We start from the raw sequence: 21,905 nt of genomic DNA, 5'->3' as shown, positions 1-21,905 counted from the left end.
ACTTTTGTGAATTCAGCTTTCTTATCTGGTATGATTAAAGCCATAGGCCAACTCTTCTTTTTTTTACTTTAATTCTGTAACCCTAAAAAAATTATTGGAGTTTTCTTCGAAATCATCAGCTGCTCTGTACTTTCAAAATGAAAAGACATTTTCACGTAACATTTAGGAAGAATATAATTGCAAGTATAACTCTGCTATAAAAACTCACCCACCAGCCCCCTGAATGTAAGACAATTGCACACAGTCCAAAATTCTAGATTATCAGTATGTATCTCCTCCCCTGCCTCAACATATCTCAGCATTAGGGTAAATAAATGATCAGAGATTGCACTGTGAGCCACGAATTCTTAATCAGGTAGATATTTTACAAGGCTTCAGTCCCGGTCTCAATGTTGTAGAAATTTTTTATTTCCTATAAGGCATCATAAGAATATATTGAATGTTTCCTAGAAGCAGAGTCTGTGTTAAGGAGAAACTTCGGTTGATATAAATCATTCAACAATGAGACGCAATTATCCACTGAAACCGAAAGAAGCTGGGAGACAGATGCTGAAAAACTAAGACATTCTCACTGATTTGGATTTTAAAGCTAATTCAGTCTGTGCTTTTTTTCTGCTCCATCACCATGCCAGTTAACTTTTTTTTTGTTTTTTTTAATTTTTTTTTTTTTAACGTTTATTTTTGAGACAGAGAGAGACAGAGCATGAACAGGGGAGGGGCAGACAGAGAGGGAGACACAGAATTGGAAGCAGGCTCGGGGCTCTGAGCCATCAGCCCAGAGCCCGACGCGGGGCTCGAACTCACGGACGGCAAGATCGTGACCTGAGCTAAAGTCGGCCGTTTAACCGACTGAGCCACCCAGGCGCCCCGCCAGTTAACTCTTAAGACTAGTATGAAAATCTGTTTTCTTCTCACTAACAAAAATCAACTACTAAACTGTATGACCTGGGTAAGACGTGGAAGTTCTCAGATGTTTAGTTTCCTCATTCATAAAATGAAGAGATTAGAGGTGATTACCTTCAAAGGCAGTGTATTATATTGAAATGTCATTCTGACCTGAGTTTAAATGAAAACTAAACTTTGTATACTATTGTAATTTAGCACATCATTATCTTCGTACCATCACTTTAAAAAACCCCATGTTTTTTCTTTGCCAATTACATGAAGTAACTTGAGAAGAGTCAATAGAACGTAAGTGGCATTGAGTCAGTACTTCGTGTTCCATTCCTATCTTCCTTCTTATGCCTCTTCTTGCTTCAAAATTCTATGATCCTGTGAGGATGGAATGAGGTGAACTAACATTTGTTCTAAAGAGATAAATCTGCCTAGGATATTTAAAAAACAAGAACAAAACCCAACAAACACGAAACCACTATTGTGGCAGATCACTGGTGAGTTCACTCTACTTAAAGTTCTCTCTTATCTAGCAGGTTTTTTCCAAAGTAGGTCTTTATTTTGAGACAGAAGGAGAGAATCCCAAGCAGGCTTTGAGCTGTCAGCTCAGAGACCAAATCAGGGCTTGAGCCCATGAAACCGTGAGATCATGACCTGAGCCAAAATCAAGAGTCTGTCACTTAACCAACTGAGCCACCCAGGTACCCCCAAAGTAGCTCTTGATAAGGTTTATAAAATTCAAAATATTCTAGGAAACGAACTGAATAACAAGCAGTAGCATATAAAATTCAAGAGATCAGATTTCTAACATTAAAAAATGCATGTCTTCAGAGACTGAAGTTCTAGAAGTTCTAGGCATCTGAATTCTGAAACATGCCAAAAAGATATTAGCCAAACCCAAATGATAAGCCAGTGGGGAAAAGAGGCAGAAAAGATGTGGTGAAATTAACACTTGGAAAAAACTTGGCAAATCGGTCATCTTCCAAATGATTTTTGGTGAACTGGTTTTGTGTAAATTGGCCATTTTGCAAATTGGCCTGCTTCTTTGTGAGGACTAGTTTTATAACAAGTAGAGAAGAATCAACATTTTAAGTTTATCTTACAAAAACACACACGTTCAGAGGCGATCAAATCATGAGTTAATGTATGTACGTCAATTTTGTAAAACAAGAATAAATTCTGACCCCCCCCTGAATTGTAGGCCTTATTAGATCCATCTCTAATAACATGAAGACAAAATTCCTTATAGCCATATATGAACTTTGCAGAAAGACTGTCAGAATATTGGAATAGAGGGCTTTGTATCTTATGCTATAAGCCCAAATTATTTAAATTCCAACGAGCAAATTTTAGGCAATCATTTGCCAAGATTCTGTATTCTTAAGGGAACCAGCAGAGCACCAAGACACTGAGGAACACTGTAGAGAACTTATAAAAAGTGAAGGTTACCTGATCAAAGCAATATCATCAATCAGTCCACCTTTCCCATTATACACACTGGTAGCTTTTATGCCGAGTTTACTGCTGGCCACAGAAAGCAAATCAGATAAAGTTCCATACACAGCAACCACCTGTGAACACACAAGATTAAATGTAATGAATTGCGTTACTTACAAATTAGAAGCTACCATACTAGAAACACGACTAAAAATCAAACTTCAAATAAAAGGAGATTTTGAGAGATTATTAACTTCTAATATTGTTGAAATCCAAAACTAGAGTGTAAGAAATCATCTCTGCCTGAAAAAATCTACCATCTTATGTACGTTACATAGTGCTCCAGTTCTGAAGACAGACCCAAAGCTGAATGTGGCTCTGACATTTCCTAGCTGTCAACTTGAGACAAATCAATCTCTTTATGCTTCTGTTGCTTTAATCAGAAATAAATAAGTCTCACCTACAATCAGGTCACGAGGATGAAATGAGTTAATGCATGGTACCTGCTTAGCAAAGTGCCTGAGACGTATGAAGTCTTTATAATGTTGCTTTCATGTTATTCCTTTGTTATAGGAATGTTTATTTTAAAAATAGGAATGATATACTGTTTATAACATTTATTACACCAATCACCATACGGAAGGTAACAACTTCCCACTTCATTTACTTCGTTCTTCAATAACTACTAATGTTATAAAAGCCAGATTTTAGCTAACATTCTAAATACAGCAAACAGCTGGGTTACAGTGAATTGATCTCTCCAGCTTTACATTAGGCACAGTCTGATGTATGTATAAGCAATGCAAATACTTAGATGGGGGCTGAGAATCTCTCCATGTAGTAAGTTGTTTGTTTGTTTTTGCTCCAATATAATTTTAACTATGGGTTCCCAGTGGCTGAGTTGTACAGTTGTGCCATTATCAGTCAGGATCTCTGAAAATTATGAATGAAATGTAGACGAGGGGCTGAACATGAAGAATGAACAGCCAATCAACTTCCCACAGGATATTGGATAAAGGTGCCATGTGAAATAAGAAACAAGGCCGATCCTTTGTTTACCAGTGACTGGAGTTCAGTAGATGTTGAATTTTTAGTTAAATAAATAAAATGAATAGCAGGGCATAGAGGGAATGGTTGGCTAATATAAGAGTGTGCAATCTTTCATGACAGATTCCAACTGTTTTCTCTTGGATCGTAAGGATAAAAGGACAGAGAAGTATTGTTAGCTGGGGAATTCTAGGGAAGGGTGTAGGCAAGCATAATTTATAGGGAAGAGGGTGGATTAAAAGATATACACAATCCAAGTGTCCTTAAATGGATGGGTGGATAAACAAAATGTGGTATATACATATAATGGAATACTACTCAGTGTTATTAGAAGGAATGAAATTCTCATACATGCTACAGCATAGATGGATCTTAAAACCACATGCTAAGTAAAATAAGCCAGACACATAAAAGGGCAAACATTATGTGATCCCAATTATGACATACTTATAGGCAAATTCATAGAGGCAGACAGTACAACAAAGATTAGCAGAGTGGAGGCTTGGTTTGGAAAGCTACTGCTTAATGGATAGTTTCTTTCTTTTTTAAAAAAATTTAAGTTTATTTTGAGAGAGAAAGGGGCGGGGGGCGGGTTGAAGGGGAGAGACAGAGGGAAAGAGACAGAATCCCAAGTAGGCTCCTCACTGTCAGTGCAGGACCTGACGTGGGGCTTGAACTCAGAAACCGTGAGATTATGACCTGAGCCAAAGTCTGATGCTTAACCGACTGAGCCACCCAACCGTCCCAATGGGTAGTCTCTATTTGGTTTGATAAGGTTTTGGAAGTAGTGGTGAGGTTACACTGTGAATGTACTCAATGCCAATGAATTGTGTGCTTAAAAAATGGCTAAGATGGTAACTTTTGTTATGTATATGTTGCCATGTCTAAGGCCATACCACCCTGAACACGCCCGATCTCGTCATGTATATCTTGCCATGGAAAAAAAAAATGATGCAAAGCACTTGGCACGGTGTTCTGACACTGCAGACATGCCATAAATAATTGAAATCTGAATAAAATATGGCTCCTATATTTCCTACCATTTTTCACCTCTGTAAGAGCCTGGAATTCTGTTAGTGCAGATACATGTTCCTGGGAGAAAAGTAAGAAAGAATACATAAAGCATTATGTAGTATACCTGCTCCTGCTAAGGGAGAGAGCGTGGAGAGAAAACAAAAGAATCAACAAAGGTAAAAACACAACAGAGTGACCAAAGCAAATGCAAATCAACTTTTACAGTCTGGAAACTGCCAGAGGAAGGTAAGAAAATCCTTTCCAACATCATCAGCACTCTTGTCATAGTTGCTATTATATTAATAATTTTCTAACTGATCTTTGCTTCTTATATATTTTTACATGGCTTTAGTTGGCCTGATGGTATGTTCTCCTTGCCAGAACATCAACTTTCTTCCCCAGCATTTTTCATTTCTCTCACTCAACCGGCCATATCATAAAATGGATGAAAATTTAATGTATCTGTGTTATGCTCCTGCATTTAAATATTAGAACATAACATCTTTTTAAAAGTTTAAGAGAGAGTGAGTGAATGCAAGGAGTGGGAGGGACAGAGAGAGAGAGAGACACAGAGACACACATACACAGAGAGAGAGAGAGAGAGAGAGAGAGAGAGAGAGAGAGAGAGAATTGCAAGCAGGCTTCATGCCCAGCCTAGCACAGAGCCTGATGTGGGGCTCGATCCCACGACCTGAGTGGAAATCAAGAGTCAGAGGCTTAACCGACTGAGCCACCCAGGCATCCCTAGAAAATAACATTTATATGACTTATTTTTCAAAACTACATCAAATTAAATTATTTTCTATGTCCATATGATTGACTTGATTCTTTCCATAGGTCACTTGTTTCCTAATAAAAATAAAGGTCACCCACCATGTTCTAAAGCCATGCTGTCCAATTTGGAAGCCACTAGCTAAAAAAAGCCATTTAGATTTTAAATGTATTAAAATTAATGAAAGATTAAAACTGAGTTCATCTGGTACACTAGCCGTATTTCACCGGCTTGGAAAGTTCTACTGGACAGTCCTGTTTCAAAGAGCAGAACAAAATGACAAACAAAGAAACATCTATTTTAACTGTTAGTCTTGACTAAGACCCAGCAGCTCAGTTACAAAGTGATAATGTCCAACACAAAACCTGTTTGCAGATCTATATGGGGGGTTGAGTAGTTGCCATCTGCTTTCTTCCCCACAGATGTCAAATTTACTTATAAGACCAAAACAAAACAAAACAAAAACAAAACAAAACAAAAAAAAAACACAAAGCAAAACAAAAAAACACCAAAAACCAACAACAACAAAAAACAAACCAAAACCAAACAAAAACCCTACACATACAACCTGGCAATTCTCAGGGCAATCAAAGCATAACAGATGTTTCTTTGTAGGTTGCAAAACTACTAAGGAACACATTCTAAGTAAAAATTGAGTTAAACTTCATTTTATTTTCACTTAAGTCAGCCCTAATGACACAGTATCAAATGCAATTTAACATCTCACCAAATATTTTCCAATCCAACTTTCTATCTAGGTTGTACAGGTTGAATGAGAAAGTTTTAATCTGTAAAAAATCGTTACTCATTCTGTGAATATGGATAAAATGTTAACCCCTGGCAATTCTGATGAGCAGCACTTGAGTACATCCCTGAGTACTTTCTTTGTCGTGACATCCAGAAAACAACCACAGCTGGTTTAAGAAGAAGGCTCTAGTTAATTAAATGTTACTTTAACGGGTTTATAATAAGCCTGTGACAAGTATGTCTTGGATGTTAGATGAAATTTTCATTGCCTTCAGAGTGTGGAACTAGGACACATCTTTTTTGTATGAGTCAGTTATTTTTATTTAACTTTTTTCCAATGACATTCTTTAAGTTGAAAAACAAAATACACAGTTAAACTGCAATTCTAAAGTGATAGTCGTAAAACTACTGAAAGTGTCTATCTTTGGGTAATAGCATGATGGTTGACTTATTTTCTTATGTGTTTTTGTTTCCCAGATTTGTTACAATGAATTTGTATGATTTATGCAATAAGTAGAAAAAAGTTGTAAGATCTCCATTGCTCTACGTTCTAATTTTACAAATAAAAATTATTCTAGCAGCTGACACTTTACATGAAATAACTAAAGGGCCATCGATTAGAGAAAATAGTAGTGAAATGATTGCGGAAAATCTTACAGTTCTGTAAATTTGAAAACTGCCAGTAAGTTGGGCCACCATACTTGTTTTTCATTTGAAGGGCATTTTTGGCATTTGTTTTTAACTAGATCACTTTAGCTTTACTCCCTCGAGCTTCCTAACAAATGAGATTAGAATTATATTGCAAACATAATATTCAACATCTGTCTTTCTTATAAACCAACCACAATATCAGATTTAAAAAGATCTATACATAAAAATGTGATACATTTGGAAAAGGTTTTAAGTTGGTAAGAACGTTTCTAATAGACTGGCACACGTACCTTTCTTCATGTAACAACGTGGTTGGGAAAAAGCAGCAATAGACATCTTACATGTCATGGATATGAACTCTGATTGTTTTATATTGAGCTTACTTTTGTCCTCAGAGGGGCCGAGGAGTTCTAAAATGATTGTACTAATAAGAATGGCTATTTACTTTATGCGTACTCCCCAGTGTGGGCCCCCGAGGGTCCCTATCACTGTGATTATCCACTTTAGTAAACTAGGCACTAAGAATGGAAACATTCTATGAAGTAAATTGAGAAGCACATGCAGTCAAGTTTATGACCACTATATTATACTGCTGAACTTAATCCTGTCTAAAGGACAAGTGAAAGCCATCTACCCATTGGGAAAGTAAATGTCATTCTGTACCTAGGAGGACATACCAATTTGGGGAGTTTTCGTTTGCCTTTAAACGCCATTTTCAAATTGCAACCTATGTTTCTCAAATGTAAAAATTAAAACCTGCACATGTACTTAAAGTGTTTTTTCTTACATGCCCATACTATTACCCAATACACTATCAATAAATATTTATTGAATTTATGCAGGCTCATTTACCCAACCAAACTACCGATCACAATTACTAAACACGGAATCCAATTTACTCTACCTACACTTTTAGTTGAAAACATTTAAAACTGATTTTCTCTTAAGTTTTTATTCAAATTCCAGTTAACATAGTTTAATATTAGTTTCAGGTGTACAATGGAGCGATTCAGCACTTTCATACAACACCTGGTGCTCATCTCAAGTGCACTCCTTAATCCCCATCATCTATTTAACCCCCCTCCCCCCCACCTCCCTTCTGGTAACCATCACTTTTCTAAGAGTTAAGGGTCTGTTTTTGGGTTTGCCTCCCCCCCCCCCTTTATTCATGTTTTGTTTCTTAAATTCCACAGATTTTTGGCTTATTTTGTTGCTAAAAAAGATGACATAACTAACTCTAGGTCAAGAAGGCAAATGTTAAAATACTGCAATACTTCTGGAAAACAATTTGGCCTTTGGAATAATTAAACATTCACATACACTAGCACCAAATACAGTTGACCTTTGAACAATGAGGGTTTAGGGGCACCAACTCCCTCTCCCGTGTACTCTAAAATCCACATAATGCTCTCAACTCTCCACTTTACTCATAGCCCACTGATGACTGGAAGCCTTACCAAGAACATAAAGTCAATTAATACATATTTTATACGTTATGTTATACACTCTACTGTTATAAGGAAGTGTGCTAGAGAAAAGAAAATGTTAAAAAGATCGTAAGGAAGGAGCGCCTGGGTGGCTCAGTTAAGTGTCTGACTTTTATATTTTTAAATGTTTATTTTTAATAGTTTATTTTTTAATTTTATTAAAAAAATTTTTTTAACGTTTATTTATTATTGAGAGACAGAGAGAAACAGAGCATGAGCAGGGGAGGGACAGAGAGAGGAGGAGACACAGAATTCAAAACAGGCTCCAGGCTCTGAGCTGTCAGCACAGAACCTGATGCAGGGCTCAAGCTCACAAACTGCGAGATCATGACCTAAGTCGAAGTCGGATGCTTAACCGACTGAGCCACCCAGGTGCCCCATAATTTCATTTTTTTTAACTTACATCCAAATTAGATAGCATACAGTGCACAATATTTGTTTATTTTTGAGGGAGGGGGGAGGAGCAGAGAGAGAGGGAGACACAGAATCCAAAGCAGGCTCCAGGCACTGAGCTGTCAGTACAGAGCCTGATGCAGGGCTCAAACTCATGAACCACAAGACCATGATTTTACAGTTGTGAGATGGAGCCCCAAGTTGGGCTTCACACTGGGTGTGGAGCCTACTTTAAGATTCTCTTTCTCTCTCTCCCTTCCTCTCTCCTTTTCCCTCTCTCTCTATCCTTCCCACCCGCCAACGTGTTCTCTCTCTCTCAAAAAAATAAAGAAAAAATCATAAGGAATATACATTCACAGTACTGTATTTTTAAAATTATTTTTAATGTTTATTTATTTTTTAATGTTTATTTACTTTTGAGACAGAGAGAGACAGAGCATGAATGGGGGGAGGGTCAGAGAGAGAGGGAGACACAGAATTGGAAGCAGGCTCCAGGCTCTGAGCCGTCAGCACAGAGCCCAACGCGGGGCTTGAACTAGTGAACCACGAGATCATGACCTGAGCTGAAGTCGGACACTTAACCAACTGAGCCACCCAGGCTCAACATAAACATAATATATAACATAAACATAAATATAAACATAAATAAATATTTATTTTTGAAAGAGAGAGACAGAGAGAGAGCAGGGGAGGAGCACAGAGAGAGGGAGACACAGAATCCAAGGCAGGCTCCAGGCTCTGAGCTGTCAGCACAGAGCCTGACACAGGATTCAAACTCACAAACCATTAGATCATGACCTGAGCCAAAGTTGGACCCTCAAATGACTGAACAACCCAGGCACCCCACATTCACGGTACTATATACAGTGTACTTATATATACATATGAGTGGACTTGTACAGTTCAAGTCCATGTAGTTCAAGGGTCAACTGTTATTACAACTTATATATATACCCACTAGAGCAGTGGTTCTCAAAAGTGCCATCCCTAGACTGGAAATATGTCATACAATGCAAATTCCAGCCCCATCCCAGATCTACTGAATCTGAAGGTCTGGGAGTGAGGCCCAGCTATGTGGTTTCTCAGTTCATCCAGCTAATCCCAATGCATGCTAAAGTTTGCAAACCACTGCCCTAGAAAATGCTTGCATGTGTTCACCGGGATATACATACAGGAACATTCATCGTAGCACTGTCAATTTAATAGCAAAATGTAAAGAAATAAACAACCCAAAGGCCCAGTGACAGGAGAATGAATAAAATGTGATAGTTATTTGTATACAATGGACTATTACAAAGCAGTGAAAATAACTAAACTATAACTATGTGGAATGTTAAGGTTGTAATCTTAGAAATATCGTAAATCCAAAAAGATTACATGTATCATTGTAGGATATATTGTAGGATATATGCCAAAATGACAAAACAAAATATAGTTTAGTTACTCAGACATACATGGCTCAACTATTAAAGAAACACAGCAGGGGCGCCTGAATGGCTCCGTCCGTTAAGTCAGGTCATGATCTTGCAGTTCGTGAGTTCGAGCCTGGCGTCAGGCTCTGGAGCCTGCTTCAGATTGTCTCCTTCTCTCTGCCCCTCCCCCACTCGCGCTCTGTCTCTGGGTCTCAAAAATGAATAAACATTAAAAAAAAATTTAAGAAATATGGCAAAGAGAAATACACACCCATGAAATTGGAGAAGCAAGGGGATACAACAGTGGACAAGTAATTGAGTTTTGGTAATATGCTTTGTCCTGGGTTGTGTGGGAGGTTTACCCTATTTATTATCTTCCTCTTACTTTTTATGCATTATCGATATTCTTTATGTGTATCAAGTACGTTTTTTAAATGTTTAAAATTGAAGAGCAAAGTTGTTACTAATGATTAGATTTCATCTTTCTTCCGCTTAATATAATGGATTCAAATTTGGATAGTCAACACCAACAACACATTTGTGACCTAATATCGAAGCCAGAAGGAAAACGATTAGGTCCTGGGCCAGGACTGTAAACATCAGTACAGAAGATCTATTTCATATCCCACTATGTCTGCAGTGAACTGACATGGTTTCTCACAGAAGACGGTACTCAGGAAGTGTTGGCTGAATGAATGAATAAGGTATACAAAAGGTTTACAACTTGCACAGCCCATTACTGAATATTCTGAAGTTTAAACAAGCAACTTATGTTCAAAATGTACAGAAATTTTGAACTGACACCAGGTTGCTCCAAAGCCATTCACTACATTCAGGTGTTTGGGCCCTCATTTCGAATTCCTTATGCCAACTATTTGCAGGGACTATTAAAAAGAGAAAAATGGAAATTCTGAGGCATATGGAGAGAGGAGGAAAGGGTTCAAGCACAACTGATTCTTTTGGAGCAATTGAAAAAAACCCTAAAATTTAAAGATCCCAATTTTTTAGAATCATGGCCTTCAAATGTTTTTGACTATGTACCCCATCAGTAAAACAGTTTTGGGCATGTGCTCAAACATTTATATGTTTATTTACTTATTTTATAAAGTTTATGCCACACGCAGAAAAAATATGATTTCCCAAATGAGGATTTTTTAATCAACATAGAGTATGGAGTCGGCCAGGAAAAATCCCCTAGTTATCATTAAATTGAATGAAACCCTGCAAATATAAGATTGACTTTAACCAATGAAAACAAACAAGGAAGGAAGAAGGAAAAGAAAAACATCTGAAATTGTCTTCGTATGTTGGGAAGTATTTTTAAACATCTTGCTAATGGGGATGACCTCATCATTGGCTAATGTTTCCACGAACAATACACACTTAGGGAGTGGCTTATTGTTAATAGTAGTTATCATTTGGGACTTTAAAATAGTCTTTAAAATTCGGCACTTTTTGACTTCTCAGATCCAGAGATCCAGTTGTTGGTTTTTTTTTAATCTCGTAGTTTCTATTGGGAGATATCTGCTCTACCATTTTCTCATTGCTACTTGTGTCCACATTAACTAGTAGTCTTCAATCTGCTGCTTCTTTGAAGGAATCATTTATTTATTTATTTTTATTTATTTTTTTTTCAACGTTTATTTATTTTTGGGACAGAGAGAGACAGAGCATGAACGGGGGAGGGGCAGAGAGAGAGGGAGACACAGAATCGGAAACAGGCTCCAGGCTCTGAGCCGTCAGCCCAGAGCCTGACGCGGGGCTCGAACTCCTGGACCGCGAGATCGTGACCTGGCTGAAGTCAGACGCTTAACCGACTGCGCCACCCAGGCGCCCCTGAAGGAATCTTTTAAAACCACTTGGCATTTTGGGGTGCCTGGGTGGCTCAGCTGGTTAAGCTACTGACTCTTGATTTTTGGCTCAGGTCCTGATCTCATAGTTCCTGAGATGGAGCCTTGCATGAGGCTCCGTGCCTTCAGCGCATAGCCTGCTGGGATTCTCTCTCTCCTCTCTCTGCCTCTTCCCTGCTCACACACTCTCACTCTCTCTCAAATAAACATTTATTTTTTTTATATTAAAACATTTTTTTTTTTTTTTTTTTTTTTTACATTTAACTTTGGGAATCAGAGAGAGACAGAGTACCAGCAGCAGAGGGGCAGAAAGAAAGCGAGACACAGAATCCAAAGCAGGCTCCAGGCTCTGAGCTGTCAGCACAGAGCCCGATGCGGGGCTCGAACCCACGAACCGTGAGATCACGACCTGAGCTGAAGTCAGACGCTTAACCGACTGAGCCACCCAGGCGCCCCTCAAATAAGTAAACATTTAAAAACAAAAAGCCACTTGGCATTTTGGTGAAGGTTAATTTAGTTAAAACCTGGATAATACACATCTTAACCCAGCACATGTGTGCTTCAGTACATCACAATATGCCTAAGCGAACCAACCAGCGAAGGAAGTTTTCACATATGAAGCCACTCTCCTCTCTCAGAAGACTTGAGACCACCTGATATTCGGTGGTTGAAAGCACGTGTGCTTTATAGATTGAAAAACCAACTTTTAATATGACTTTATATTTTTAAGTACAAATAGAAAGCATAGCATTTCTTCGTAAATACCGGCGGGTCCTCTTGCACACCCTCTGTGGTGTACTATCTCACTCTGGAAAGCACTTAGAGAATGCAATGTCCTCTCTACAACTACATCAAAGCATTCACCAGCTAACACTACTGTTGATTCAGTATACAGAAAAGTCAGAGTAGCATATGACGTGGTTCCCCACAGTAACTCCCTGGCCTCTCCAACCCTGGGCTTTACGGCCCAGTCTGGCAACCACTGAACAAGCTTTACAGAAGGGAAACTTATTTGAAAAAACAGACTAGTCCTATGGCCAGGAAGCAAAACTAGAAGCTAGGTAAGTAAGGAGATAATGAAAGTGACACAGATATTCCAAATGCTGGGTGGGAAATCAAACTCTAACAGGGGTGCTCTGTTTCAGCATGTTTTTCGTGAACATCATGTCATGATCACGCCAATCCTGGCTAAATATAGTCGCTTGATTTACATCAACACGCCAGCTGTTATGTGTTATTCTGCTATCTTTTGTCAAATAAGAGGAATTATAGTATTTTTTTAATCAGCTGGGGGGGGGAGAGAGAGAGAGAGAGAGAAGGAAACATGGAGAGCTTTGGCATAGAATATGTTTTCCAATTAAGTAGTAAGGATTATGGTTTGATTTGTTTTTAATATTGAGTTTATACAAGTACTTTCTAGTTTGATCTTCCCAACATAAACATATTTATCTTTATTTACTCGAGATGTGGTTTTTCCAACCTATTGAGATTCCCTATCAAAATATTTTTAAAATAAATACAATTTAAATCCAAAAATCTAACCTAGTCAAAACTAGATAGCTGCAAAAGACACGGCAAGACTAACACAGACGATCTTTGAAAAAACAAAATTCAGTGGTTTCAGAGGAGAGTTAGAGCATAGTTAAATATTTATGGCTGAGTTGAAACATCTTGTCTTTCAGGGAGGGACAAAGCAGAGATGCTGGAAAAAAAGGTCCATCAGAGGTCTGTTTTTGAGAACATATTACAATTGTTTGGATATACTAATTCTTCCAGTAACAAGTTTTAGATTATTAGCAGCTAACAGCAGACGAAACAGGTTTATAAAAAGTTAATGGTCAGAAATAACAGAACTCTTGTGAAATATATTTGCAAGTAACATTCATGAACACTCCAGAACTTGAATATATGCCAGTTGTTTTCATGTGTTAAATCTCTAAAACCAGAATAACGCAAAATTATAGTCAACAAACTAGACTGTACTTCAGATTTTTAGCGCAGATTTATTTTAAAATTTCGGAGTAGTTGGAAAGCCATTTTTCATACCCGGGCACAAATACACTAGTTAAAAATTTACTGTTTCCAAAATATGCAGGAAACAAAGTACTGTATTCTGACAAATAATACAATGAGGCCAATTTACCTTCGTCTTAGACTCTAAGGCATAGTTACTTCTAGATGTCACTTAGCCACATCACATATGTCTGCCTTGAACAGTCAAATTTTCCAAAGAAGCCGAACAACTTTCATGGGTGGGGCAAGAGGCTTGAGAAGGAACAGGATTCATTTTGGCTTGCTCCAGCCTTGGAAAAAAATATTTAGCACCACACCCTCAACAAAGGCCTAACACAGCAACGTGTGATGTCAAATCAATCCATTTTGGTCTACTGTGACGGTCCTCTAAGGAACTAAAATAAGGCGAAATTAAAAAGTGAGTAAGTTCGGCGGCGGCGGGGCTTGGGGGCGCCTAAAAGAGAAAGGTAGGAACCATCAAGAAAATGTCCCTAATTTTCAATCTTCTCTTCGACCTAAAAGAATATCTTATTTATCCACCGATAAACCGTTTTTTTGGGTTTTTTTGTTTGTTTGTTTTTGTTTTTTATTCTTTCTACCTGATCAGGCTTCCGTGCCCGCCTTAGTTGTTAACCACCACTTTCTGGAGCAGACCATTACTCAGCACGAAGGTGGCCACGAGCACCTTCTATAGCCAGGGGTGGGGGGCAGCGGGGTCTTCGGGGAGGCGGCGGCAAGAGGAACATCAATCAGCACCCAGCGCCCAGGTGACAGCGGCCCTCCCCACGCCCTCCGAGTCCTCCTCTTTCCAGGACCCACACCTGGACGTGGGAACGCTAAAGCACAAGCCGACCTGCGCTGGTCCCCAGGACGGCCGGAAAGCCCAAGGGCAGGCTCGGGCTAGGAATCCCGCGGGTTGGGAGGAGGCCGCGGGGACCCTACGTTCACCTCCTGGACGCCCCCACCCCCGGCGCACGCCCACCTCCCAGCCCCTCTCCCCAACTTCAGCCCTCTGCCCTGCCAGCCCGCTCCGCGCTCCGCTGCCCTAGCCCCCCACAGCCGGCCCGCCTCCTCCCGACCCCCTTACCTTTCCGTTCTTGGGGCTGCCGTTAAGGAACAGGGTCACCCGCCTCATCGCGCTGCCCCCACTGGGTCCTGAGTGAGTCGCCACCCTCCCACCTGGCTCTCCTCCCACCTTCTTCTTCTCCCGCCCTACCCCTCCCTCCACCCACTCGGACTCTCCTCCCTTCGCCACCTTCCTTCTCTTACGGAGACACACTCGCAAGCACTCTCGGTCACACACCCCAGGGTTGGCCGGTCCTCCTTCCCACCCCGCCCCTGGGCTCCTCAGTCAGCCTGGGACCCTTCCCCCACCTTTCCCAGACTGACTCTAAGCTCCACCAATCGGGAGGCAGCGCCGGCCAGAACTCAACCAATCATCGCCCTTCATTGGGTGGGCTCATACTAACCCAGCCCAGGTGGAGGGAGGGAAGAGAGGTTGCAGTCTGGCAGACGGGAAGGGTTATCAGCCAATCAGCTGAACCTGAAGCCGAACGGCGGCCCACAGCGTTACTGAGCAGGCGCAAACCCAACACCAGGTAGAGCTCATCTGCATAGGGAGGCGGGGTTTGAAGGAAAGAGGTGGAGCACTAGCCGGGACCCATCCAAGTAGCACCACCCCCCTTCAACTCGCTCAAACCACGGGCGAAACGGCTGGCGTCGGGACTGAGTGATTGGGTAAGGGCCGCCCGTCCTTCTGCCAGGATTGGTCCAACGATTCTTTTCGAAGTTTGCAGTATCCAATTGGAAAATGGGGGGCGGAGCCAGCACTAACCGAGGGGTTCCTCCGCGAGACGCTCACGCAATGTAGTCCCTGCGGATACAGGTTAGGCGCCGGTGTCTCTCGTCGATGCGTCACCCGCGGCTAGTGGTGGCTTCTCTCCAGCTCACGAAGCCGCTCTTGGTCCTGGGACGGCGAGGAAGAGGCCTGGCAGATCGAGGTACGCGTGGACACGTGCGGGCAGCGGCGGCGTAGAGATTCGCGGAGTAACGCCAGTGCCGGGAGGCGGGGCCAGCGGTTTGAATCGGGCGGCGGGCGGCGGGTGCGGCCTGGCGGTGGAGAGGATAGGGAGTGCGCCCTTGGGCGTCGGAGTGCTGGCGCCCTGGACAGGTCGGCCCCCGGCGACCCGCTTGGTGGCCGGTACTTGCCCTCTCGAGCGAACCGTCAACACCTGCAAGACACTCACCTGCGGTAGAGCGTTTCTAATAAACCCGTTGGGAGAGCCGATCTGCGGGAGTGAGAGGTAGGGCAAGGAGCCTGGTGCAGCAGAGCTGTTTTTGGGGCGTGCTTTTCAGAAGCGTGTTGTACTTCTGCTCTGGAGATAGTGGTCCTGTGTCCACTCCTGTGACCTGAGCCGGGTCACCCGTGTGCTTTCTAAAATTCAGATTTCCTGGAATCCAGCCGGACCTACTTAATTAGAATTTCTGGGAATCTGCAAAGCTGTGTCTTTTAACAGGGTACCCAGATGTTGCAGATGTTTGCCAAGGTTGAAAAGCCATGGCTTGTAATGTGGGATCTGTTGGTTTCCTCCCCAACAGCGGTTTCCTCCTTTGCTCTTTTTAAAAGCTCTCAAAATACGTTCTTGGCATCTAGTTTCATGCCTGTATAGGTTGCATTAAAATTCAGTCTTGAATGAGGATCTTGATTGAGTCACGTTAATATCGGGGATGGGGTTATTTTTCTCTTCTCTCCCTTGTTTTTAGATGGATACCAACTCAAAAGACAGCGAGCCTCTTGAAATCAACGAGTCTGCTATTCCTGGTGCTGGTATGTAGTGATCTGTTGCCTCCTTGTGAAACGTAAGGTTTAGGTATTTGTTTTCATCGTATTTTGCCCTCACAATATGTTGTCTGTTTCAGAAAGTACCTCTTTAATTTTGGGAAATGGGAAGCTTGTAACTCCTCACAAGCATGCGCCTGAAGGGACTCCTAATGGTTGCACACCAGATACTTTTAAGTCACCCTTGGACTTTGCCACAGTAACAGTAGAGCAACTGGGAATTACACCTGAAAGCTTTGTAAAGAACTCTTCAGGTAAGAGAAGGTGTCATTCTATTGCAGTGCTTTTAAAGCTTAAAAATAACTTACATAAGTTAGTTTTGTTCATCTTCTCTATGTCATTACTTTGACTCTGCAAATGTTCAATTAGGAAGATTTCTGTGAATATGCACAGTGCACTTAGCATATTAGAATATCAGAGTCCCAGGGCATCCAGCTTGATAATGTTCAGAAGTGTGCTCTGTGCTCAAACTGGAAAAGATGTCTGTGAACACTATGTGAACTGACACATGGGATATAGGAATACATAGACTATAGTAATACATTTTATGCTCATGCATGGCAAAAATAAGAGAATGTCGAAGAGTAATTAAGAAAGATTGGGGAATGCCTCTTTCAAAAGCACAAACAGAAAATTGATCGGGCTAATCTTGTAGGAGTAGAAATGAAATTCACCAGTGGAGTCTGATTTTGCTGGAGATGAAATACATACAGAAATGGGATTAGATTGGAAAACGGCGTTTAGAAATGGAAGGTAGCAGAAGACTGGAAAGTCACAGGGCACTAAGCTAGGTAATACATGATTTAGACAAGCTCACGGTAACATGCCTTTCTGTATTCCTTTCTTAACACTATTCATAGGCCTTAAAAACAACAACAACAACAAAACTAGATTTATTTTGTCCTCTTCAGTATGTGGCCAGAATTCAGAGTAGAGTGTACAAGGTAGTTAGGTGTCTCCGAGAAATAAATCCTCTTGAAGAAGTGGGAATGTGAGAGTACGTTGGCCTAAGTGGAGAACTTTCCCTTCAGTTCTTGGGGAGAAGACTGACAAATTCCAGAACATGAGAAGTTCTTAGTCCAGAGCAAGCCATCACCCGTCCCTGTGTGCAGGAAATCTGAAACAAAAATGACAACTGTTAAAATGTGTTCACGTATTCATTCCAGAGCTGTCTAATAGTGCTCTCTGTGTGTCAGACACTTTGAGAAGTGTAGAATAAGTCAGTAGACAAAACCAGATCCCCATCCAACTGCTCGAGTGTGAATAATTTCGCCTATCCTTATCTATTTAGATTTTTGTAATGTGTTTATTTTGCTCTCTTAGGCTGCTATATCACAGGGAATTCAGTACATGATTACTGATGATTGCCTTGTTTTGTTCCAATTTTCATGAGTTTTCTTTATAGGAAAGTCACCATCCTCCCTGAAAAAATCCAGACGACGCTCTACAATTGGTGCTCGGGGCTCCCCTGAAACAAACCATCTTATTCGTTTCATTGCTCAGCAGCGGAATTTAAAGAACATGGAGAAATCTTTGACACAGAATTCCCCTTTTCTGGTATGATATTCTTCCAAGTTCTGTCATGAGTTCTTCCAGGGAGAATGTTTTGCTCTGTTACAAAGCTTTTGTACAGTGTTTCTACCTTGTGCATCTCATCTGTTTTGGGTCTGGGGAGATAATATTTTGTCTGTGTCTTATAGAGATCATTCAGTTAGCATTGATGGGGATGTTGAACATGGGCACATCAAGAATTAGGTTAGAAACGGATAGAAATGGTTTTCTAGGTGAGCTGTTTTATTTTGCAGATCTCCCCCCCCCCCCCGTTAATGTTCTTCTCTATAATGAGGTGAGGCAGTATTTTTCAAGCGTTTTTATTTAATACTTTCTAAGTGTCTAATTTTTTTTGATCACTGCATATTGGCATGTAGGGGTAAGAGTTCCCCCCGGGACAAAATATATTGGGGATAACCTTGTGAAAGGGAGAGATTTATTTGTCTGCTGATGGGGAAGGATATAGATATTTTTGCACATTTTTAGCAGAATAATGTATATTTCTAAAAAGTGAAATAACGTACAAGAGGTACTATGAAAGACACAGTTAAGGTTTACCCTTCTGGAAGGACAACTACTTGTCTCTTTTGGTACTGGCCTTCCTGTTTTAAAATGTACTTATATTACCACTTGTTTATTTTTCAGTGTTTGGACACTGTATATGCATGAGGCTATGTAGTCCGGTGGTTCTCAGAGATTATCTGCCGATCCCTGGGGATCCCTGAGTCCCATTCAAGAGGTCAAAGGTGTTAAAACATTTTTTTGTGATAGCAGTGGGGTGTTTGCCTTTTTCCACTAGGTTGATGTTTGTGCTCACAGTGCAGGAGCAACAGTGGGTCAAATTGATGGCACCAAGCTGTCATTTTAGTCCATCCTGCTAAGCATTCACAGGAGGTGATGATGCCAGGTTCGCTTAATATCCGTGATGATGCAGCGAAAGTTATGTTTGTTTATTTTTTATTTTATTTATTTTTTAATTTACATCCGAATTAGCATATAGTGCAACAATGATTTCAGGAGTAGATTCCTTAGTGCCCCTCACCCATTTAGCCCATCCCCCCTCCCACAACCCCTCCAGCAACCCTCTGTTTGTTCTCCAGATTTAAGAGTCTCTTCTGTTTTGTTCCCCTCCCTGTTTTTATATTATTTTTGCTTCCCTTCCCTTATCTTCATCTGTTCTGTGTCTTAAAGTCCTCATATGAGTCAAGTCATATGATATTTGTCTTTCTCTGACTTCGCTTAGCATGATACCCTCTAGTTCCATCCACGCAGTTGCAAATGGCAACACCTCATTCTTTTTGATTGCCGAGTAATACTCCATTGTATATATATACCACTTCTTTTTTTATCCATTCATCCATTGATGGACATTTGGGCTCTTTCCATACTTTGGCTATTGTTGATAGTGCTGCTATAAACATCATGGTGCATGTGTCCCTTCGAAACAGCACACCTGTATCCCATGGATAAATACCTAGTAGTGCAGTTGCTGGGTCGTAGGGTAGTTCTATTTTTAGTTTTTTGAGGCCCCTCGATACTGTTTTCCAGAGTGGCTGCACCAGTTGGCATTGCCGCCAACAATGCAAAAGAGATCCTTTCTCCACATCCTCGACCAACATCTGTTGTTGCCTGAGTTGTTAATGTTAGTCATTCTGACAGGTGTGAGGTTGTATCTTATGGTGGTTTTCATTTGTATTTCCCTGATGATGGGTGATGTTGAGCATCTTTTCGTGTGTCGGCCATCTGGATGTCTTTGGAGAAGTGTCTATTCATGTCTTTTGCCCATTTCTTCACTGGATTCTTTGTTTTTTGGGTGTTGAGTTTGATAAGTCCTCTATAGATTTTGGATACTAACCCTTTATCTGATGTGTCGCTTGCAAATATCTTCTCCCATTCTATCGATTTCCTTTTAGTTTTGCTGATTGTTTCCTTGGCTGTGCAGAAGCTTTTTATTTTGATGAGGTCCCAATAGTTCATTTTTGCTTTTATTTCCCTTGCTTCCGCCGACATGTTGAGTAAGAAGTTGCTGCGGCCAAGATCAAAGAGGTTTTTGCCTGCTTTCTCCTCGAGGATTTTGATGACTTCCTGTCTTACGTTGAGGTCTTTCATCCATTTTGAGTTTATTTTTGTGTATGGTGTGAGAAAGTGGCCCAGGTTCATTCTTCTGCATGTCACCATCCAGTTTTCCCAGCACCACTTGCTGAAGAGACAATCTTTATTCCATTGGATATTCTTTCCTGCTTTGTCAGATTAGTTGGCCATACGTTTGTGGGTCCATTTCTGGGTTCTCTATTCTGTTCCATTGAGCTGAGTGTCTTTTTTTGTGCCATATTTTTTATTTTTTTAATGATTACTTTTGAGAGAAAGGGAGCGTGAGCTGGGGAGGGGCAGAGAGCAGAGACAGAACATGAAGCAGGCTCCAGGCTCTGAGCTGTCAGCACATAGCCAAACATAGGGGCTCAAACCCACAAATCGTGAGATCATGACCTGAGCCGAAGTTGGATGCTTACCCTACTGAGCCACCCAGGTGCCCCGAAAACTACAAGTTTTATTAATTCTCCACCCTTGAATATTCTGTGTGCTGAAATGGGAAGAATGCGTCAAGCACTTCCAAAGGACATACAGAAGTTTGGTGGATGTTTTGAAAAAGCTCGTATATGTAACTGTTTTGAGCTAGGAGCTGAACTCAGACTGCTTTTTTTATGGTCTATCATCTTTACTTGAAAAGAATGCCTGACCGACATCATGGTTCGTTAGACTTGGGAAGATGAACATTTTCTCAAAAATGAACAGCAAACCTGCCACTTCAAGGAAAAGCTGAAATGTTTCTTACTGATGAAAAACTAGTGTTTTCTGGAGAAAATGAGAATTTTGGAAAACTTACATTCAGCATCATGAGCTTGAGAACTTCCCAGTAGCTACACTTTTCTGATAAGATCAGTGGGGATATTAATGAATGATTTTTTGATATTGAATAATAAAAGGTGTTAACATTTGGAAGATCTGCATAACTAAGTGAACCGGTGTTTTCCTCATGACCAGTGCATGCAAAATATACCCTCAAATTGCAAGAGACTCACAGATTTTAACATAACCAGACTATGAAAATTTCATTGATAGGATTTCATATTTGACATTGCAACTAATCTTTAGGAAATCTGTGTTGAGTTTTGTGTTGCATTAAAGGAGGAATAGCCACAGTTCTGAAAAGGCTGTTAAAATACTCGATCGTTGATATGCACTTGAACTGAGAGTCTTTGGTGTTCTCAGTTTTTTTAATTTTTTTTTTTTTAACGTTTATATTTATTTTTGAGACAGGGAGAGAGAGAGAGACGGAGCATGAACGGGGGAGGGGCAGAGAGAGAGGGAGACACAGAATTGGAAGCAGGCTCCAGGCTCTGAGCTGTCAGCCCAGAGCCTGACGCAGGGCTCGAACTCACAGACCGCGAGATCATTACCCGAGCTGAAGTCAGACGCTTAACCGACTGAGCCACCCAGGCGCCCCGGTGTTCTCAGTTTTTAAGAGAGTTCTGAGAACTGTTCGGGTAGATGCCAACATGGACTGTGGAGCTATTTGCTGAGGTTTGATTCTTTGCTTTATTATTAATTTGCTTTATTTGCTTTATTATTAATTATAATTAATGATGTAACTGGCAAGTTACCTAATTTTTTTTTCTTTAAGATTTTATTTTTAAGTAATCTCTACACCCAATATGGGGCTCAAACTCACAACCTGAGCTCAAAAGCCACATGTTCTACCTGACTGAGCCAGCCAGGTGCCCCAAGTTACTTACTTTG

General features: G+C 40.7%; 2 protein-coding genes across 2 annotated transcripts in view; one reads left to right on the top strand and one right to left on the bottom strand.

Annotated features, from left to right (window-relative positions):
- The window catches only part of KCTD9 (potassium channel tetramerization domain containing 9), a 37,556-nt gene extending 22,479 nt beyond the window's left edge, over nt 1-15,077 (bottom strand). Inside the window, exons 1-2 of the mRNA XM_043561391.1 lie at nt 14,805-15,077; nt 2,344-2,465 (exon numbers count right to left, since the gene is read on the bottom strand). Coding sequence (XP_043417326.1) covers nt 2,344-2,465; nt 14,805-14,852 — 170 coding nt within the window. The 5' untranslated portion in view covers nt 14,853-15,077. The remainder of the gene's footprint in view (nt 1-2,343; nt 2,466-14,804) is intronic.
- Nucleotides 15,078-15,548: 471 nt separating this feature from the next.
- Nucleotides 15,549-21,905, top strand: part of CDCA2 (cell division cycle associated 2) — a 48,717-nt gene continuing 42,360 nt past the window's right edge. The window contains 4 exon segments of the mRNA XM_043561386.1: nt 15,549-15,717; nt 16,481-16,544; nt 16,637-16,810; nt 17,962-18,113. Coding sequence (XP_043417321.1) covers nt 16,481-16,544; nt 16,637-16,810; nt 17,962-18,113 — 390 coding nt within the window. The 5' untranslated portion in view covers nt 15,549-15,717.

The sequence above is a fragment of the Prionailurus bengalensis genome, chromosome B1, assembly GCF_016509475.1.
Source record: "Prionailurus bengalensis isolate Pbe53 chromosome B1, Fcat_Pben_1.1_paternal_pri, whole genome shotgun sequence".
NCBI classification, from domain to species: Eukaryota; Metazoa; Chordata; class Mammalia; order Carnivora; family Felidae; genus Prionailurus; species Prionailurus bengalensis.
This window is presented reverse-complemented; position numbering and strand designations above follow the sequence as displayed.